Consider the following 20,932-nt stretch of genomic DNA (forward strand, 5'->3'; position numbering starts at 1 on the left):
TCGTTACTTTATGACTTTATTAATAAAATAGTTACATAAAAACAATTAAATAACAAAACGGATTAACAAAAACTTTCAATTAATTATAATAAATACAAAAAATACCGACTCTTATTTAATTATCATACTTAACATATTTAACAAAAATATGTCTATTGACAGCAAAGTCCATTTTCTTTATTTGTTACATTTGCTTATATAATCGTAAAATTTGACAAATTCAGGACAAAGCATATAACTTGTAGAAATATAATAAACATGTGTCTATTTATAATGTTAACTTATTTTGTCCAACTTTAGTACCTAATCTATGATTATTCTATTGACGGTTATATCAGCCCTTTGGTTTAATATCCTAACAGCCATTTTAGGTGTGAAATAGCTGACGCCTAACTCTTTCAACGTTTTTCCTCGTGTGTCTTCAATACCTGTAGCTCCTTCTAGAGCTAGTAGAGTTTCCCGCAACAATAAGGCACTTCCTTTACTCAAATTGAGTAGATTGCAAGACTCAATTACTCTAAAAATGAAATACAGTTTTAATATGTTTGTACCATAAATCATGTACATACAGGGTGTTCCATTAAAAAAAACATAACTTTGTGTCACCCTGTCAATACAAATACAAATACAAAATTAAGGTCCTGCCTGTGCCCCAACTTTTACCTAAATAACTTTTTTTCGTATCTCTTACGACAAACGAGTAATTGGACTTTGTCACACTAATGCCCCCCCCCCCTGTATGTGAAATTACTATTAATTTCAGAGTTGTGTGGACTGTAAGTATAAGGGTATGATTGCTGGATCAAGTGGGAGTATGAAAGGGTTATGATCAACACGACAATATTATAAATAAGTTTATAAAACTATTACCAAGACTTCTTTAACTTACCACTGCTCGCGTTTTGATTACAAACGTATACCAGTTCGCTCGTGTTTTGACTAACCACGTGTCTCGCGTTTTGGTTAAACACGTGTATCAGTTCACTCACGGATTCGTGCACGATTAAACCTTATTAGCGAATTCACGAGTACTTGTGTAGAAGTATTGTCTTAAACTATCGCACAGAGAATAAGAGCGTTCGTTCCGCGTTAATGGAACCCAGATAGAAAGGTCCAAAACGATATATTTGTGTGACGCACGGGGGTAACACAACCGATCCGTACGCTATGGGTACGCTCAAAGAGAGTGAATATATTTTTTGTTCCCAAAATGTCCACTAAAATTGTCTGTTTTGGTAAGGGTAGAGGGTAATAAGTAGGAGGGATGAAATGGTACTATTGGACAGGGTTGGCGTTGTAATTATGGTTTTAAGGGGGGTACGGTTTGAAATATTTAAATTTTTTAGTATGTATTTTAAACAAAAGTGCATAACTTCAAGAATACTCTCTGAAAATTTCAGATTGATCAGAGTAAAATTACCCGAGATACTTCATGTTGAATATCCCTACCTTCGACTCGCTCTGCCGCGGTTTCGCGCCAGCGCGATTGAGCGTAGTAAGAAACGTTCAACAACTGTTCGCCTTCTCTTTTATAGATTACCCCGCGATTCAAAAAAACATATTCCGATGGGCATCACTTTACGGTTTAACAGATAAATATGAAGATGAAGGTGAAGTTGTCAAAACTTTAAACGTGTTTTTCTTAAAACTGCATTTTAAAGGCGGTGGACATTGTAACTCAAAAACTACTCGACCAATCCACCTGAAAAAATTTTTCATAGATTTTCATTAGACATTTCGCGAGGTAACGCTGTCGGAATATATTTGTTTTTATGCCTATTTTTTATTTTTTTATAAAGACCCTTTTGAAACCAAGAACTCAAAAATCGTCAAAAATAAAAAAAACTCGACAACGTTACCTCGAGAAACTCATAAGTTAATAAAATCTTTTTGAATTGTTTGTTTCACATAATCCAGTGACGAATCTTGATGTCCACCGCAAAATCTATTTTTTAAGGTGTCTAAAAATTTTTTTTGAATGTTGTGTGAATTGTACCTAGTATGCTTATTTAATTTAAAAATAAAATAATTCTACGATAGTTAAAAAAAAAAGAATGTGTGTGTACTTTGTACGCACGTAAGAAGTTATACTTCTATTATATGATTTCTTAAAAATAAATATACTTTAAACAGTTTGTTTTAATTTTTTTTAAACACCAAACTAATTTTGTGCTTACCGCTTTCAAAAAAAAAAAAATAAAAAAAAAGTATAGAATTTCACTGGATGAACTCAAGACCTCTCGATCTCTGGCCGAATGCTATACCAAATGCGCTACGACGACTGTGTCTGTATTGGTTCGGACGTACCTAATGACAATTCACGGTAACAAACAGACAAGGTGAAAGTATAATAAATATACAATAAAATGTTTTAATAATACTCATCTTACTCCTGAGGAAGAAAATCCAAAGACACAAAAATTATAATAAATATATTTACTAAAAACACTAATATATTCTTTTCACACCTTTTCTTGCACTGATATATTTATACATAACTAGAAAGATTTAGTAACTAAACGCCATACTGTCTGTGTGCGCATGCGCGCAGTATTATGAAATTTTACTCTCAATCGTGCCTAGAGAAGTATAACTTCAAAAATATCAAAAATGTGCTTCAAATGTTGATTTCAAACCATACCCTCCCTTTAATACAGTAAAAAATAGAAGTTTATTTCTTGCATGTGAAAAATGGAACAATGTTATCAGGCACTAGGCAAAAGAATTCTTTATTGAAATTATTTCACTTACTGAGTAAAATAGTTCTGTGGCCTTTCACTAAACTGCAAAAATAACGGAATCAAATTCCTTGTGATATCAAATTTGAATTGAAGAGCACCACCAACGCTGAACCGATTGTCCAGCACTAAATCTTCGAAGAGATAAGAATCTAGTTGTTGGGCTATCGATCTCCATACTGCCACAAAGATCTGACTTTGAAGACTCTTTTGTAGCTGGTGCAGGCGCTTGGAGAGAATCTCAAACATCGGGCATGCTGCAGGTGTCAAGGAGAGGCTGCGAAATTCTTTCTCTGCTTTCATCATCAGCCAACTAAAAATAATTTAACATAAGAACAAAGAAACGAATGAAATATAATACAAAAAAATATATTTTCTTTTAACCTCTCAATGCACAGTTTTTTAAAAAAGACCGGTAAAAAAATCAAATTGTTTTTAATTAAAAAAGTGATCCTAGTGCGCAGATCAGCCCAACGAGTACTTGTGTTCATCCGATTACTGAAATGATCGTCACGAAACGGTCACTGGACGATAACAATTTTTGTTGGAACAATCTGAAGGACGATGCGATCAACGATCATCTTTTTGTTGGAACATATTTTGTTTACTGCGGAAGTGCGTGATCGTTACATAACTTTTTTTGGTTGTGTTGGAACAAACCTAATATTATTATAATCAACTATTTTCAATGGGAAATAAGCCACAAATTTACCAAAAAAATGATTTTATTAACGTTTCGACGCCCAAATCGGGTGTCCTTGACAAAATACAAAATAATACTAGATTAAACAAAAATGTTGTTGCTTAGCTAAAAATTCTTCTAATAATTTATTTAATTTGACTCATTTATATCGGCTTCAGAATAACATTAATATTATTATAATATATTATATTATATTTTACATTATATTTTATAAAATATATATTGAAAAATGAGCTAATCAGAATATGAATATGCACATTTGTCGGAAAGCGGCTCACAAGGAAGAGATCAGTCGTAAATGATAAATAGAAAAAGGATATATTTTTTTGCTTTCACATTGCTATTTTTAATTCTCGATTGCATTGGAGTGTGAAAAATGATAGCAACATAAAATACAACGCCGCTCGAATTATCTCGAGTGTGCCCAGTTTGGACAGTTTAGCATGCTCGAGTTAACTCGAGCGTGCACGTTAAGTGGTTAAAATCAACTAAAAAATGTACCTTTCACATCGATATGACTTGCTCCTGACCTTCACCTCAGCTATAACAGTTTCCGCAAGAGTATGTAGAAGATCTTTGCGCATGTGGGTGTAGAGAGACAACGTTTCGGCGAAGACTGTGTCGGTTTTATCACAGGTCGGATCATCATCAAAATCTGATAAAGCGGGCGATGATGGTTGTTTGTCGATTTCCAGCTGGCTTTTGTACCGGTACAGTCCTAAATAATGCTGAAAAATAACGGTGAGATCAACTTAAATTCCGTAGTAAATAATCTAATCTCCGTTTTAAATATTAGAATCAGTATGGTTGTATATTGTAAGCAAGATTGCCATTCTGTGAATTATCATAAATAAATCCTTCTTTAAAAAAAAGACTAAGTTTTCACTCTAATGGCATATAAAACAACATAATGCTATTCTACATCCCACCAGAATGAAAACAATGGGAACCTTCTATGGTTACACCTCCGAGGCTTCTACAATTTACAAGCCATACGGATGCTGAGACTAAGGAAGATGAGGGAATTCTACAATTTACAATTCACGTCCCATCTGCTCAGCGCGGTAAAGTTCCAACGAGAATGGTTCCCTTTGTACTCTAATTAGAGTAAATGTAAATCAAAAATGAATAACCATTTTCAATTTCGTTGCAAAACGAAAATACAGCCGAACCATATTCTAGCCCAACCTCAGATGCACTCTCTGATTGGATTTTATATGCCATTAGAGTGAAAACTTAGTCTTTTTGCTGGCAGTTGCCGCTAGGGCATCTATGCCATTTCGTTCGTTGCAATCCGGGACTGCACGCTGGGGTTTGTTTTGGTTGGATCAGGGAGAGCAGCATATGTGCCTCCTGATGAGAGACTAATAAGTTTCGAAACCGGTAGAGGTGCTTGATGCACTCTCTGATTGGAATAGAATATGGTTCGGCTGTATTTTCGTTTTGCAATGAAATTGAAAATGGTTATTCATTTTTAAATCCTCCTTTAGTATTTCACAGCAGTTAATAATCGTTTTCGATAATCCTCTAAAAGTACCTGCCTAATACTACCTTTCACAGCCGTTTCCGTTGAGAGCGGCAACATTGTCAAAAAAATTCTCATTTAGTTTGTATTGGCCCTATCCTTCGTACACTGACTCTAATGTCTGACATGCGGTATAGGGACCAGGGCTGTTTCGTGGTCCATCAAAGTCCACAAAGTTTTAGAGTGTATTCTTATTTATTTTAACCCACTGAATTCGAATTTCAAACTTGCTTTTGCGTCGGAAGTGACGGAATGATTATTATTCGTAAACTAACAAATATTAATCATTCTTACAAAATGAAATTTGTTCCTTAAAAAAACCTACAAAATAATTTTTGATAAACCTTGATCTATTAATTATAATAACCGGAGATATTGCAAAATTAGTGCAAAAACATTTCAAAATTACTGCAATTAGGTAATTTTCACTTGTAACTCTTTTTGAGCTGTATTTTGAGTAAAATAACTTAATAGCTATAATAGCTCAAATTAAAGGAAAACTAGCTTTAAAACTAAACTAACTAAAACTAACCTTAATTATAATCGAAATATTACTTATAACAAAGTTATAACAATTATAAACGGATAAATTTTTTAATTAATAGAAGATAGATAAGTATAGATTAAATAATTTATTTGATTTATTTGAATTTTATGATTTTAATATCAAAAATCGTTTTGTTGCTCTTCTTAAGAATTTTGCATTTTACGGTTACGTCATTCTTCTGCTGAATCGGCGAATTTGTCCTCAAACAACTTCTTGGGCCTTTTCTATATATGCTTAGGGTTATAAGTTTTATAGTGGGGAGAAAGGTCAAAAACAGATTAATAATAGCATAGGAATGTTAAAATCATAATAAATTGTATGAATAAAAAATATATATCGATAGAAAAGTAAGTCTAACTTTTGTTTTTATCGTGTCCCTATGAGCATTCGAGAATCTGGTCAAGTTTGGAGCGCTGTAAAACATATATAAATAAATAGAATTAAACAACTTTATAGTGGAAACTGTTTGCTGAAAAACTCTCTACAAAACTGCTATAATGTTATTTTATTTTAAAATGAATTGAAAAAAAGTTATAACCTCCAAAAGAAAACTTGTTAAAAATTTTTTACATATTTTTGTTTATATCTTTTTTTTGTTGGTCACTTGACGATAAAAAGTAATAGAAACAAAAATGTAGAAAATTTAATTTGCTACATTTTATGTTTAATTAGATTTTCCGTAGGGTTAGTAGTTTACGAGATATAGCGCGAAACCTCTTTGCACCCCATTTCCAAGATGGCGGTCGGGGGACAAGGGTGGCGACCCCAAAAACTTGAACTTAAGCTTCTACTGATCCGCCCTATACATTCAGGAAATAAAATTGACTCCTCTAACAAATGCAAGGTACGGCTTAAAAATGTAACATTTTAACGGACTATAAGTGAAAAATCGCCTAAATGCCGTAATTTTACAATGTTTTTGCACTAATTTTACAATATGTCCTGTTTTAATTATTGGATCAAGGTTTACAAAACATCATTTTGTAAGATTTTTTCAAGGAAGAAATTGCTTAAATTTTTAAATGTAAAAATTACTTATATTTGCTAGTTTACGAATTATAATCTTTAAACAATCAAATTTTTGATAACAAATTGCAAGCCCTGGCCCCTGGGCTAAAATATTTAGAATGCCTTTTTAAATAGATCGTTACGTTCATGTGAAAGAAAATCTGATTAGTCACTTACTACAGTAGTTCCCCAGTCGATCAATACATTCTCAATATAATAAATACTATTGGCAATGGCAGGTATTCTGGACTCTATAATATCACCTTCTTCGGCATTGACGAGCTGCAGCAATCGCACTCTGAAATCATCCAGCAGTTCCAGTTGCAGATCCAAGAACTGTAATCTGTGGCCTGGTTGATACAACGACTCATAACGTTCTGTGATAGTTTGTAGGAGAGTGATGAACGCGTCTGCGCACGTGGTGATCTTTAAGTCCTCTACATCCGAAGTCAGAGGATCAAAAGCTTCAATGGAGTTTGGTGGTAACATAGCGTCCATTTTTTCAGTGGCATCTAAAAAAAAAAGAATATCTCCTTGTCAAAATGCACCAAAACCATCAAGTGTATCAAATTTTTCGATAACTGACTTATTTCATTTGTGTAAAGTTGTGAAAATTGGTTTTTAAATCAAGGGTCTTTAAATGTAATTGAACAAACAGTTTAAAACGATGTTCAATGTTTAAACTATTTTGCAATGAATTAACTATATATATATATATATATATATATATATATATATATATATATATATATATATAATTATTAATATGTAGTGACTGTTAATAATACAAAAAGAATAATTTTGGGGAATGCAGTCAATGTGTTTTGGGCTGATTAGAAGTGAAACACTTTGAACTTTTGTCGAGCTTTCGGATTGTCTTATAAATTTTTAGATTGTCTTGATAAAGGAAATAAATTGTCCGAAAGCTCGACAAAAGTTCAAAGTGTTTCACTTCTAATCAGCCCAAAACACATTGACTGCATTCCCCAAAATTATTCTTTATATATATATATATATATATATATATATATATATATATATATATATATATATATATATATATAGGCTCCTTATATTAGGCTCCTTATATTAGGCTCCTTATACAATTCTTCTAACTCCTTGTTTGTTCTTCGTGTCCACTGATTGTTGATCATTTTTCCCCCAAATATTCTTCTAAGTATTTTTCTTTCCCATACTTGTAACATTGATTGCTCGGTTTTTGTCATAGTCCAGGTTTCTGAGGCATACGTAACTATTGGTCGTATCACAGTTTTATACGTTCTTAATTTAGCTGCTTTAGATATATTTTTGCTTCTGAGTATTCTATTGAGTGCATACATGCAACGATTCCCTGACATTAGTCTTTTGTGTATTTCTTCCCGGATATTTGGTCTACTAGAAAATAAGGTTCCTAAATATTCAAATCTCTCTACCTTTCCAAATTTATACATTTTTGCTACATTCGTTGTAATCATTAAATATTGCTCTTGTTCAAATTTTTTGTCGGTTTATTCCAAGTAGGTACTTAGTTTTTGTTTCATTTATATAAAGTCCTTTTTCTCGAGCTGCCTTTTCTGGTCGTTCTACTACCTCTTTTAATTGTTCCTTGCTTCTGGATAGAATTACTACATCATCCGCGAATGCCAAACATTGATGTTTTTTATGATATATGTGTCCTGATCTGTTAATATTAGCCTCTTTTATTATCATTTCCAATACTACATTAAATAGCAGTAATGACAACGGATCCCCCTGTCGTACTCCTTCTTTCACTTCAAAATTATCGGTTAGTTTGTTGTTTACTTTTACTCTATTTTCTGTTTTCGTAAGTGTAAGCTTTATCATTCTTATTATTTTTGGTGAAACTTCTAGATTTTTTAACGCTTTATATATTTCTTTTCTTTTTATTCTATCAAAAGCTTGTTTAAAATCTATGAAGAGTGCCATTGTTGGTTTATTATATTCATAGCTCTCAGCTTGTATTTCTCTTAAAGTAAAGATGTTGTCTATAGTACTTCTCCCTTTTCTAAAGCCACCCTGGTATTCACCTATGCTATTGTTAAGACTTCTTGCTAGCTTGTTTTTGATGTGGACTGCTAATATCTTATATATTACATTTAATAGTGCCACACCCCTATAATTTTGACATTCTGCTTTGTCCCCCTTTTTTTAAAGAGGACATATCACTGCTTGCTTCCACTCCATTGGTAGTTCTTCCTTTTCCCATACGTTTTTTAGTAATTTGTGTATTTTGTCTGTCAGCTGCGCTCCTCCATATTTTAACATTTTCGTTGTTATACAATCACTTCCAGGACATTTATAGTTTTTAGATTCTTAATAATAATTTCAACTTCATTTAGGGATGGTGCTAGATCTTCCGTACTGTCTCTTTGCATATTTATTATTTCGTCTGTGTATCCTTCATTATCGTGATTTATGTGTTCTCCATGTCCATCATCTGTGCATTCTTCATTGTGATTATTTGTATACTCCCCGTTTAACAATTCATCAAAATATTGTTTTCATCGTTTTAATATTTCTTGTTCATCAAATATCATTTTTTCTTCTTTATCTTTGTAATAAATGGGCTGTGGTTTATATTCTCTTTTTTGATTTTTAATGTTTTGATATAAATTTCTAATAAGTTTATTTTTGTAGTTTTCTTCAATGTCTTTCAACTTATCACTTATCTTCATAAAAATTTTCCCTTTTTATTTCGTACTAATATGATATATTATATTTCATACGAAATACGAAATGAATTAACTACTGCTGCATATTAAAATGTCATCGAGTTGGTGTGGGCACAAATAAAAGGTTATGTGGCTAGGCACAATAAAACATTTAAAACCAACGATGTTCGTGAACTTATGAAGCATTAGTTGACAACAATAACCCCTCAAATCTGGACAGATAATGATAGTATAGATATTTGAATTAAAATTTTTAGTTTATATTTCATTTCGTTCAGACAGGGTCATAAACACTCTAAACCTTTTTAGGTTATCATCAGAGAATGTATATATGACTTTCTCTGAACCTATGACAGTCTCTGACGAACTGAAATATAAGACGGCTTTTGGTATCGTTTTGCAACGACATGATTATTTATTTCTATTAGTTTTACTCCTAACTGAGTATGGAGGACCATTTTTCGTTGGAATTTTTCCGCGCTGGACAGGCGAGAAGTGAAATCCAATTATTAGATTTCCCTCAGCCTTCTTTACTCCGGCATTCGTTTGGCTTGCAAATTTTTATAAGCCACGAAGGTGTTACCAGAAAAATAGTCCCAATAAATTTTTATTTTGATATTATTTTATATTTTATTAAAGTAAAACTTTCGCTTGCTTTTAGCAGATGTCGCTACGACACCCATACCACGTTATTTCGTTCCGATTCGATACTAACAGCTCAATTTGCTTTAGTTAGTGTTCAGAGAAAGTCATACATACATTCTTTGATGATGATTATAACCTAAGAAGGTTTGAAACCGGTTAGAGTGTTTATGACGCTCTCTCAACGAACTTAAATATAAGACGGCTTTTGGTGTCGTCTTGCAACGAAAGGAATATTTATTGTTTATAAAATTGCTAAGTTTAATACTGAAAATACTTTTATATTTTATTTTAGATCCTTGTTTTAAAACATAGGTTTTTTCTCATAAATTTTGTAAAATAAAATATTAAAACACTTACACTTTTTCTCCATAGCTAACCATTTAATGAACACTTGGGCCTGTGTCAGGACTACCAAAATACTTGGCTGATTGGCGGGATATTCGTACGTTTCCCTCAACTCCTTATCAAAACCTAGAGCTTCATCTATTGAATGGGAAAATGTGAAATCATCGAACTGCAAATTTGGTAGGTCTGAAAACAGTTTCTCCACTGCGATCTGAACCAGTCCCCTGATGAATTCTAGCTGAAACCATGTTGGGAAATTAAACACTATGTAAGATCAACATTATATATTATCATCATCATTAATGGTGCTACAGCCCTATGAAAGAGCCTCGACCTTCCAAAGTCTATTACGCCAGTCAGTCCTATCCATTGCCAACCGTTGCCAGTTTGCTGCGCCTATTTTTCTCCCATCTTCATCTACACCATCCTTCCAGCTGAGTTCTGGCATACCCCTATTTCTATTGCACACATGTTGTGACATAAGGATTCTTCTAAGAGGGTTGTTCTGCTGTGCACTTGCTAGATGTCCTCCATATTTTTTTAGGCATTTGAGAAGGCGGTATATATTTCTTCTAGCTTGCGTGTTGTGCGGGCAACTAGGTCCACATCATCTGCATATGCCAAAATTTGCAACATATGCCCCTAAATATATTATCCTTACTGAAAAATCTTGTATATTGAGATTTTTTAAAGTAAAATTCTCATTTTCAGGTCATAAGCTTGGTTTCTGGGTTTTGATGCATTATTTAGAAGATCTAAGAAATAAAAAGATCATCCAATCAAATCGTAGTTTATCTAGAGCAAAATCAGCACTAAAAGAGGAAATACAAGACATAATGTTTTTAAATTATATTTTTCAGCAACTGCTCTAAAAATTGATTATGTCAATTGTTACCCTTAAAAAGTGGACTATTTGTACTCTTACCTTAGCTTCAATATGTAGCAATCCTAATTTTTCCACTATTGGCTGTATATACTTCTCTACGAAGTCTTGATGATCTCTAATCCATGTAAGAATTTGAGTTAAATACCTAAAAGAATTTTTTACATCATCAGTTAAAAGTAAACTGAAATGAAAACTAACAAATTAATTTTGAACTAAATTAAAGCCTCTTAGAATAAATAAAAAGTATATTATGAATGAAATATTTGCAATTAAAAATCACACTAAATTTTCTCTTTTATTTTCACCCCTGTAACTTATTAAAATAACCATTATGTAAGTTTTCAGGGACTTTCGGCCCTCAGCAATAATAAAATCTTTCATTCTGCGTTTAAATTTTTCGAAAATATTTATTAGTTTTCTCAGGATTTGAAAAAAATTAATACATTTAAAACATATTGAAAATTTTGACAGGCGACATTTTGCGCCTTTCACCTTAAATATTATTCTATGTATAGTCTGAGATCCCAGATATGCCTCATTACTTTGTAAAAACTATACAATAACTCACCATTCTGGTTTATCAACTCTGTTCGTTTGCCTTGCTCCATAAAAATGATACATAAACCTTTTTCTCAATGGTTGTACTAATAAATGTATTGGTAGACACAGCGGTTGGAAATTTGACAATAAGGCAGTAGTTACTACAGGAACGCTGCTCTCACTTGGAATTTCTATCTGAAGCAAAAACTCACAAACAGTCTGTAATTTCTGAATGTGTGTTGGTAATGGTAGAACCAAAGAGAAATTCGCACTTACAAATGGCCATTTAATCAGTTTCAGAACTTCATCGAAATCTCTAAAAAAGAACAAGATCATACATTAAAAGACAATGGATCAAAAACTAAAACATGATTAAGATATGTACTTCAAAAATTTGAGATCCCAATGTATCAATTTGCAATATCCAATACCATCAGTAACTAAACTAAATGGAGACATGTTTTGGTAGTGGAAAGAAAAAAAACTATATGAGAGAAGAGACCTAGATCTTACTACTGCCGAGAGAAGACAGGAAAGAGAAAGGTCAATTGAAAAATGGCAAGAAGAATGGAACAATAGTGGACAAAGATGCTGCTCTGGAACCTAAAAGATTAGGTGAACTGTGCTCACTGTGAAAGGTGCTCACAGGGCACGGATGTTTTAGGGCCTACATCTCTGGATTCGGAAAGGCTGACACGGATGAGTGCCTATACTGCAAATACCAGGACACTGTTACACATACCATGCTAGAGTGTAACATATGGATAGTAGAAAGGAACATAATGGAAAGAGAGACAAGTGTGAATTTTGTGACAGTGAGACAAATGATTGAGAGAATGATTGAAAATAAAGCAGGTTGGACTAGTATAGACAACTATATCCAAGAGGGAAAGATATTGCAAGTAGATGCTAGAAGAAATACAGTTTGATAAGAAGCGAATTCGTGAGTTAAGTTGTGTGAGATAGACTGTGGGAAAAGAGATTCTTACAAAAAAATTATACAAAAAATAAAAACCCAAATTCTGAGACCAAAAAAAGAGGAAAAGGGAGGGGCCTCCTAGCTGACAGTCGTTGGATGAACGAAGCTGAAGTGCTTAGGAAGCGATGTTGGCCTTACAGTGGCCATCCCGCTTTCATATCATTGGATGATAGATGAGGGTCTGGTTTAGCAGGTAGGCATTCGCCATAGCCTCGGTGATGAGAGGATGTTTTAAATTATCTCAAGAACTATCGCTAGGACTACAAAAGAATGAATCCTGCTCTAAGGTCAGTCAGGCAGCATTCTGGACTGAGATATCTTTTGAAGATTCCAGACTGTTCTCTATAAAGATGAAAAAAAGTAACTAAACAGATTTTGGATAATAAATAATCAAAACCACTTACTTTGCAAGTTTCTCTTTTAATATATTATGCCAAAAATAAATATTATCTTTTAGGTAATTCCTCAAGTTCTGTCCACAAAAATCTGCTAGGTTCCTACTTATTTCTGTTAAATTGGCAAAAATGGTTACACATCTTTCGTCATCTTTCTTTCCTACTTCTACTTGTAACTCATCACTAAAAGCAGTAAAAATTATCAAAAACGTAAATGTGACAGTAAAACAAAAGAAATAACATCGAAAAACAAAAAGAAATAATATATTAAAAACATAGAATTATTTGTAAACTGCAAATTCTGTTCAGAGTGGAACCACATTTTCTTGAGTTATCTGGCAAATAAATCCAGTTACTTTTCACTTCCATTTCTTTTACTTAATGAATTGGCTTGTTATGTAGCTTTGTGTACTATATACACTCAACTTTGTTTGTGTTACTTACTTACATATCCATAACAGTTAGCTTGTAACAGTTATATTACTGTATATGACCTGTCCTATACATTTGTAAAAATGTCTTAAAAGGATGAATAAATATTTCTATTTCTATTTCATAGATATCATGTTTGCCTTTTACCACCATCTCCTCAAGAAGATGTCTCCACCCTTCTATATCCTATGCAGCTGCAATCCAGTCTGTTGCTATTCTTTTAATGTCGTCGGTCCATCTGGTAGGTGGTCTTCCACGGCTTCACTTGTCTGCCCTTGGCCGCCACTCTTGTCTTCTTTCTCTCGGCTTCACTTGTCTTCTTTGTCCATCTGTTGTCTCTCTGTCTTGCCACGTGTCCTAACCATTTCCACTTTAACTTCCTAATGCGTTTTATGATGTCTTTCACTCCAGTTCTTCGCCTTAACTCATTATTTTGTATTCTGTCTCTCAAAGTTAGGCCAAGCATGGATCTTTCTATTTTTTGTTGTGCTACTTGTAATTTTCTTATTGATGTTTTAGTCAATGTCAGTGTTTCAGCTCCATAAGTAAGCACCAGAAGTACACACTGGTTAAATGCTTTTCTTTTTAGCTTTATTGGGATGTTTTCCTTGAACACGTCTCTTAGTTTGCCATACCCTGCCCATTAGGATGGATCGAAAAAAACTTTTTTTCGAATTTGATAATGGCCCTTGTGGCAAAAGTTGCCATTCATAAAAGTAAGTTTTTTGCCAAAAAAATTTTTTTTTTACATCAACCCCTTCAGGTGCCCCAACCTCCTAAAAAATTTTTTTTTTTTTTGGAAAAATTTTTCGATACGGCCCTATATGTAAACTCTTCTTGAATGTTTAAAAAGTCTGTGTTCAAAATTTGGAGGCTCTCGGAACATTTTTGGAGGTGCCCCAAAGACCTAACGGAAAATAAAAAAATCCTATTTCATGTAGATAATACAATTTTAGCTGAAATCTAAACAAATTAACGAAATAATACATTTATTGACGGTAATACGACTCGTTACATTTCTATAAGGTAATATTAAATATTAAAAGTGAGTGTAGGAACAATAATGTAGGTAAGAAAAATAAAACTAACAATTCAACAAAACACTTAAGCTGCCAAAACGTATTTACCTTAAAAGGAACGTGTACCGATTTACAAAAAATATGTTATTATTAACAAATATTTAACTTATAACGTATATTATTATTAAAAGGAACAAAAGGTTATTTAAACTTAAATTCTGACTTAGAATTAAATGATTTCATTAGCTTCCTGGACTCGATTCGAGATTTTATGAAACCATCTCGTTTTTCCTCTCCACAAACTTTAGATGATGCCTCTGTAACTAAATGTACACATCTTTCAGTGGCCTGAGTGTGGCAGGGGAACTTGGACAAATCTAGAAAGGGTGCTGCAGTTTCTTGACCAGATACAAAACTTTCCAGGTCCTCGTCGGAGACGTGCTTTATTATTGGTGGTTCTGACCTATCTGTTTCATACCAGTAAATTATATCTGTATAATCCTCTGCCTGCATGTTTAAAGGAGGTACACGAAATTGTCTGACAGATGTTGAATTTTTGTTCACTTTTCTAGAAGCAATTATTCTGCGGCAGGCTAACTTGCGGATGTGCTCTCTGGTATCTGCCAACATCGCTAGAAGCAGGTTCTCTGAGTGGCCAAAATAGCCATTCCTTTGTATTACCCCATCTACTATCTTCCTTAAATCAGTCGGCATATATCTTGAATATGCAATCAATCTCCACAAATGTCGTGGACCTTCAGTACACAATGGCTTACATTTGATACTGAACCATAATGGACCATATACTTTCATGATAAATTTAGCTAAGTGTACCAGATTTTCGGAGGGATGCTCCGATGCGACATATAACCGAAGGATTCTACTCGCCGTTGTCACCCATCTTGAATGTACGACTGGTCCTGGTTTAATCCTCGCAAGGTCTTCGCTGCATTCTCCAGATGATACTGCATGCAACATATCATACAAATATTGCTGATCAGTACTCAAAATCTTTCTATCTAAATCAGGAATAGTGTTACTCACAATTTTCGAGAATCTGACTAAAGGGAGGGTTTCACAAGCTTGTATTGATTTTCCAATGGCACCAGAGAAAGCTTTCGGACCTTGAGTAACACCATCAAGTTGGATTAAAAGGTGGCGTAACGGAAGTTCGTTTAGATGTAACATGCAAATAAACCACTGAAGAGGGCGATTTAGGGCAATTTCTAGTAGTCTTATTATTCCTGCGTTTGTCCCTGTGTTGACATTGGTGCCATCATATCCAACTGCTATTAACGATTCAGTCGATACTTCTTTTCTATTAAAGAAATCCAATATTGCATCTTTGATGACGACAGCTGATCCAGACGATACGGCTAAATGGCCGAGGTAAATGGAACCTGGCTCTCTTACCAAGGATATATGTTCCTCTGTGATGATACTATAGTAATACTTATCGCCCTTCTTAGTTTGTGTCAGGGATTTATCCTTCCGTCCATCAAAATATAATGCTTCTACTACCTCCATGTTCTCATTTTGCAATTCTTTCCTGTGCTTTTCCCTTTCCCGACGAACTTTATTTCGATCTATTATTTTGGAAGTGTCCTGTTCATTAATGATGCCCAAATCTTGTAACAGAGCGGAAGAAAGTGATGCAGCGCTTCTGTCTGAAACACCGTAACGATCGCACTCCCTAGCAAAAGCTGTGAGATTTACCCTCATTTGCAAATTTGTAACGTTTTCAGATGTGGAAGAACAACAGGGCTGGGGATCAGAGTCAGACAACTTTCCAGGATCAGTCCTAGTCTCATTCTTAGAGTCTCCTGGCTCAGATGCAGTATCTCTAGACTTTAATTTTGGGCGTTTTTCAAATTGTTCTTCATGCTCTTGAGATCGTTCCATCATTCTTTGGTTTCTTTTTGCTAATTTCCTGGATGATGCTACATCAATTGATCCTATGACTAGGTTTCTGGTAGTTCGCTGATCTATTACAAATTCCCTTTCTTGTGCTGGAATCTTCTTCTCTTTGGAGCAATGGCAATCGTTGAGGTCTTTACATTTACAACTAGCAATATCAAAGAGAGTTTCCTCCCAGCTAAGTTTTAAATCTGTAAGCTTCTTTGTGTAGCTTTCAGATTGCTGCCTGCCCTTATATGGTTTGAGTAGAGTCCTATAGTCAGTATTCAATTTTTTTACTTTCTCAGTAACTTTTTTAAATGTAATTGTTGGAACCGATGACTTCTTCCAGATGTTCACTAGAGTGTTTGCAGTTTCTGTTGCTATTATTGAAGCTGGTGGATCTTTGCCTGCCATGATGCCTTTTTTCTCATTCCTGACAAACAAGTAGTGTCGAATTATATCCGCATTCGTGGGAAGTCTTAGCTGGGACATCTCGGCAAGGCTTGCAAAGATAGGAGACAAAGGGTGGTTTTCCTGGTAGGTGTTCTTGCGCTCATTTTACTTTGTTTGGTATCTGAAACAAAAGCAACTATTATAATATTTTTAACTATAGAAATTTAATTAACTTGAATAAAACGAAATAATGTGAAAAGTAACCAAAATATATTTGAAAGTCAAAATAAATAAAAACACATATTTCTTTACGTAACTGGGGCACCTCCAAAAATGTTCCGAGTGCCTCCAATTTTTGAACACACACTTTTTAAACATTCAAGAAGAGTTTACACGTAGGGCCGTATCGAAAAATTTTTCCAAAAAAAAAATTTTTTTTAGGGGGTTGGGGCACCTGAAGGGGTTGATTTAAAAAAAAATTTTTTTGGCAAAAAACTTACTTTTATGAATGGCAACTTTTGCCACCCAGGCCATTATCAAATTCGAAAAAACGTTTTTTTCGATCCTACCTACTGCCCATCCTAAAGCTATTCTTCTAAATAATTCACATGTTTGGTTGTCTCTACTTATTTGTATTTCGTGGCCCATATAGATGTATTTTTGTCAACTGTTTCGATTGGCAATTTTCTAGTTTCAATGGTACTTTAGGTACTAAATTGGTAATTATTTTAGTTTTCCTAAAGTTTATTTCCAACCCTACTTTTTGGCAAACTCGTAGTTCTTGCAGCATTTCGTGGGTTTAAGTCATTGATTATGAGAACTAGATCATCTGCAAATCGTAGGTATATACTATTGTGTATCAATTTATCAATCAAAGATAGAATAAAAATTTTATTTTTTTAATATAACACGGGCACATAAGTTTGATACACCCTGTATATTGATTTGTAAATATTTATTAGAAGTTAGCTTTCACGCAAGGTGGTTTCTCCTTAATGAATTTTTCCAGGAAGAATTAAAAACATTTTTGTAAATAAAATATGAAACGAACATTTATTTAGGATTATAATTTTAAAAAGATTGTTTACGGGAAAGGTAAAACCACAGGTAGACGTAATTATTAGTTTTTAGAAAAATAGAGGTAAAGAGAATTGGAATTTTAAATATGTTTGTTTAATGACAGGAATATTTAGATAATTTCCGAAAAGTCATAAGTTTTGAGTAGAAGTATTGTTTGAAAGAATGAGTGGATTTTTCGAATGAAACAGAGGAAGGTGGAGAGAGAAATGTTTCTGATTGGCTTGGCAATTTGGAATGGGGAAAGTTTTGTTTGAATGTTTTTATTTTTTTATTTATTTATTCACGGGCAAGCCCTATTCAGATATAAATTTTACAGTGTTCTAAATTATATAACATAATTATACAATTATATAACATTAATGTTAACCAATTATATAACATAAATTATCGTAATATAACATAACAAAGTGGTTTGAGGAAAAATAATTCTATGAGTAATACAGTTACAAAAAAGAATAAGATAACATTAGGTCAGTACAATTACAAACAAAAGATATCACCTAAACCAATTCGGAAATGTTCCAAGGTATAACGGTTTTAAGTTATCTAATACATACAGGTCATGTAACACTAATCACAATACAAAAGCTCTGGCCGAAAATATTAAAAAGTTAAAAAGTTAGGGAAGAAATTAGGTTTTTAAAGCGGGAAACTGATATATTAAAAATTTCGAGGTTATTTAATGAGTTAGCTAATCGAAGAGTTCTAGGAATAAATGTGTTGTAAGAATAATTGAATCTATGAAAAGAGACATAAAAGGTTTGCACCTGCCTAGTCGAACGACTGGGGACAAATAGAGATATTTTGGAGAGAAGTTCGGGGCAGTTACACAGCCCGTTGATAATTTTAAATAAAATAATTAAGTCTCTTTGTTTTCTGCGTACCTCAAGAGGAGGTAAGTTCAGTATGCGCTCTAATACAGAATAGTCATAGTATACATGCATCTTCGAGGCAGTATATCTCAGAAAATTGTGTTGGATAGCCTCAATTTTCAGTTTATGAGTAAAGTAATAGGGGGACCAAATTGTGGAACAGTAATCGAAATGAGATCTAACCAGGGAGAAATAAAGAGATTTAATAGCTGAGATGTTTGTAAAGTCTCTAGTGGTTCTTTTTATAAAGCCAAGCATCTTCATAGACTTCTGTATTGTTGAGACAGTTTGGAAAAGAAAAGATTATTGTGTTACCGGCATCCGAAAAGAGCAGTCAAAAGTTTTCGTGAGTAGTTCAGAAGCAAGTACTAGTGTTTTGTTTTGATAGTGAGAGTAGCTGAAAAGTGGAACGAGAAACAAATCAAATCGAGAAGAAATACCTCTTTGATTCTGTAAAGTCAAAGAGAGTAAGTTACAAGAATTATCATTATTAAAATTATTTGTGACACCAAGTAAAAAAGATACTTGGGTCTCAGGAGATTAATGTTGAGAGAAAGAGGGGAGAGAGTTTTGGAGTTTATTGAACAAGTACTGGCAAAAAAGAGACCTGGCTTGTGTTTTTGGAGAAATAGTTGCTGGTATCCTGCTGGATTGTTTGCTGAGAACGGAGAGGGCTTTGATTGTTAGCCTAACATAATCAACAAGGAGGAGCTGTTTGGGTCAAGAGGAGACATCATTGTGTGTGAATCAAAAAGGTCAGTCAATAACCTATGTGATAGATTTTTTTTATAATCAGAAGTTAATTTTTTTTACGTAAAAGCATATGAATTTAAGATTCCAACATTTCAAAAATTTAATAGGAAGTATAAGTAATTTTGCGAATACCAAATTTGTTTGTTTAGCTGGTTTTATTAATGGTATCAAGAACAAAGCGATAAATATTTGTTTGAATTAGATTAATTTATATGGTAAAAGTTTCTTTTGGACAGTTATGCCCACAGAATTTAATTGATAAATTTACAGAACATTGCTTTTGATAATAAAGGTAATTGTATGTGCTTATTTATGATTTTTCTATTTATTTCCTTTTCCTATTTTATCCCGATAAGGATCAACTAAGAGATACTGAAGCCACGAGAAAGGATAAGTATAACCTAAGAGAATTTAATTAAATTTTTTTATGACAAAAGGCACGCTGAGATGTTTTCTTAATTTTTTATGTATGATTTGTGTTAATTAAATAATTAATCAAATAAATACTAATTAATATAAAAGTAATAGAAAGCAGATCATAACAATACGTATGTATGAGTGTATACTTTACCTTAAACCTTCTATATGTTATATATATATTAAAACAGACACAACTGGCTAGTGATCTTAGTTGGTATTTTTTTTTGTTTTTGGTCAATTTTGCCAAATGTGGCAAAATTACTAACTATTTAGTAATTATTAACTGTTTTGTAATTATTTTTTTGGAAATTTTACGAAATTGGCAAAATTACTTACTAAAATCACTAGCCAGTTGTGTCTGAGTTTAGCGAACCGACTATATGAGTGTATACTTTACCTTAAACCTTCTATACGTTGAACAACTTTAAAATATTGTAGCGTACATTGTAAAGTGTTCAATTTATCAAAATAATTCTTTATTTCTGTTCTAACTTCTTGTATTTCTTCTAAGTCAGTCTTTATTTTTGACACCACATCTTTCGACCTATTTACTACATCTGCAGTATTTTGAAGAAACACTTCACCTTCTTTTATGCTGGCACCGATTGTAAACTTTGAATTGGAAATATCTAACTGAAAATAACAAGGAAACAATGAACAATGTATTAAATCAAAAATTTCATAGAAATTGTGTACAAACCTGTTCTTCTATTTCTTTTCTTTCTTGTAATAGTTTATTCCGAAGTTCTAGGCATTTGTTAACATCTAGTAAAGCTTTACCATATTCTTGGTTCAGGTTGTGAATAACATTTCTTTTAATTTCAGGATCAGGTTCAAGATACATATTCAATGAGGTGGCAAAGACAACCACCTGTTTCTCTTACTTAAACAATTGATTATTTAAATAACGTATTTGGTAAATAATTAAATCTCAGTATTAACTATATAATCTATTATTTAGGTAAATACGGATACTGTAAATAATAAATTATTAAAAGTAAGAAAAAAGTAATTCTCAATTCATTTTAAAAACATTATCGTCATCTGATCATCTGTCACT

At 33.0% G+C, this 20,932-nt stretch overlaps 1 protein-coding gene across 1 annotated transcript; it reads right to left on the bottom strand.

Annotated features, from left to right (window-relative positions):
- LOC114332644 (RINT1-like protein) lies at positions 1-20,932 on the bottom strand. Its single transcript, XM_050653534.1, has 10 exons — positions 20,573-20,932; positions 20,270-20,505; positions 13,014-13,187; positions 11,659-11,946; positions 11,130-11,235; positions 10,217-10,442; positions 6,699-7,033; positions 3,943-4,169; positions 2,752-3,051; positions 1-517 (listed from the first exon to the last, which is right to left on the bottom strand). The coding sequence occupies exons 1-10, from the start codon at positions 20,714-20,716 to the stop codon at positions 304-306; spliced, it is 2,250 nt and encodes a 749-aa protein (XP_050509491.1). The 5' UTR covers positions 20,717-20,932; the 3' UTR covers positions 1-303.

This window comes from Diabrotica virgifera, chromosome 1, assembly GCF_917563875.1.
Source record: "Diabrotica virgifera virgifera chromosome 1, PGI_DIABVI_V3a".
Taxonomy (NCBI): Eukaryota; Metazoa; Arthropoda; class Insecta; order Coleoptera; family Chrysomelidae; genus Diabrotica; species Diabrotica virgifera.

Excerpts from the sequence above, each read along its gene's own strand:
- LOC114332644 (XM_050653534.1), bottom strand. The coding sequence starts at position 20,716 with ATGTATCTTGAACCTGATCCTGAAATTAAAAGAAATGTTATTCACAAC. Across the intron at positions 7,034-10,216 it reads GTTAGCTATGGAGAAAAAGT|ATGCCACTGAAAAAATGGAC; the intron begins GTAAGTGTTTTA and ends TTTTTTTTTTAG. Across the intron at positions 518-2,751 it reads CCACAGAACTATTTTACTCA|AGTAATTGAGTCTTGCAATC; the intron begins GTAAGTGAAATA and ends TTTCATTTTTAG.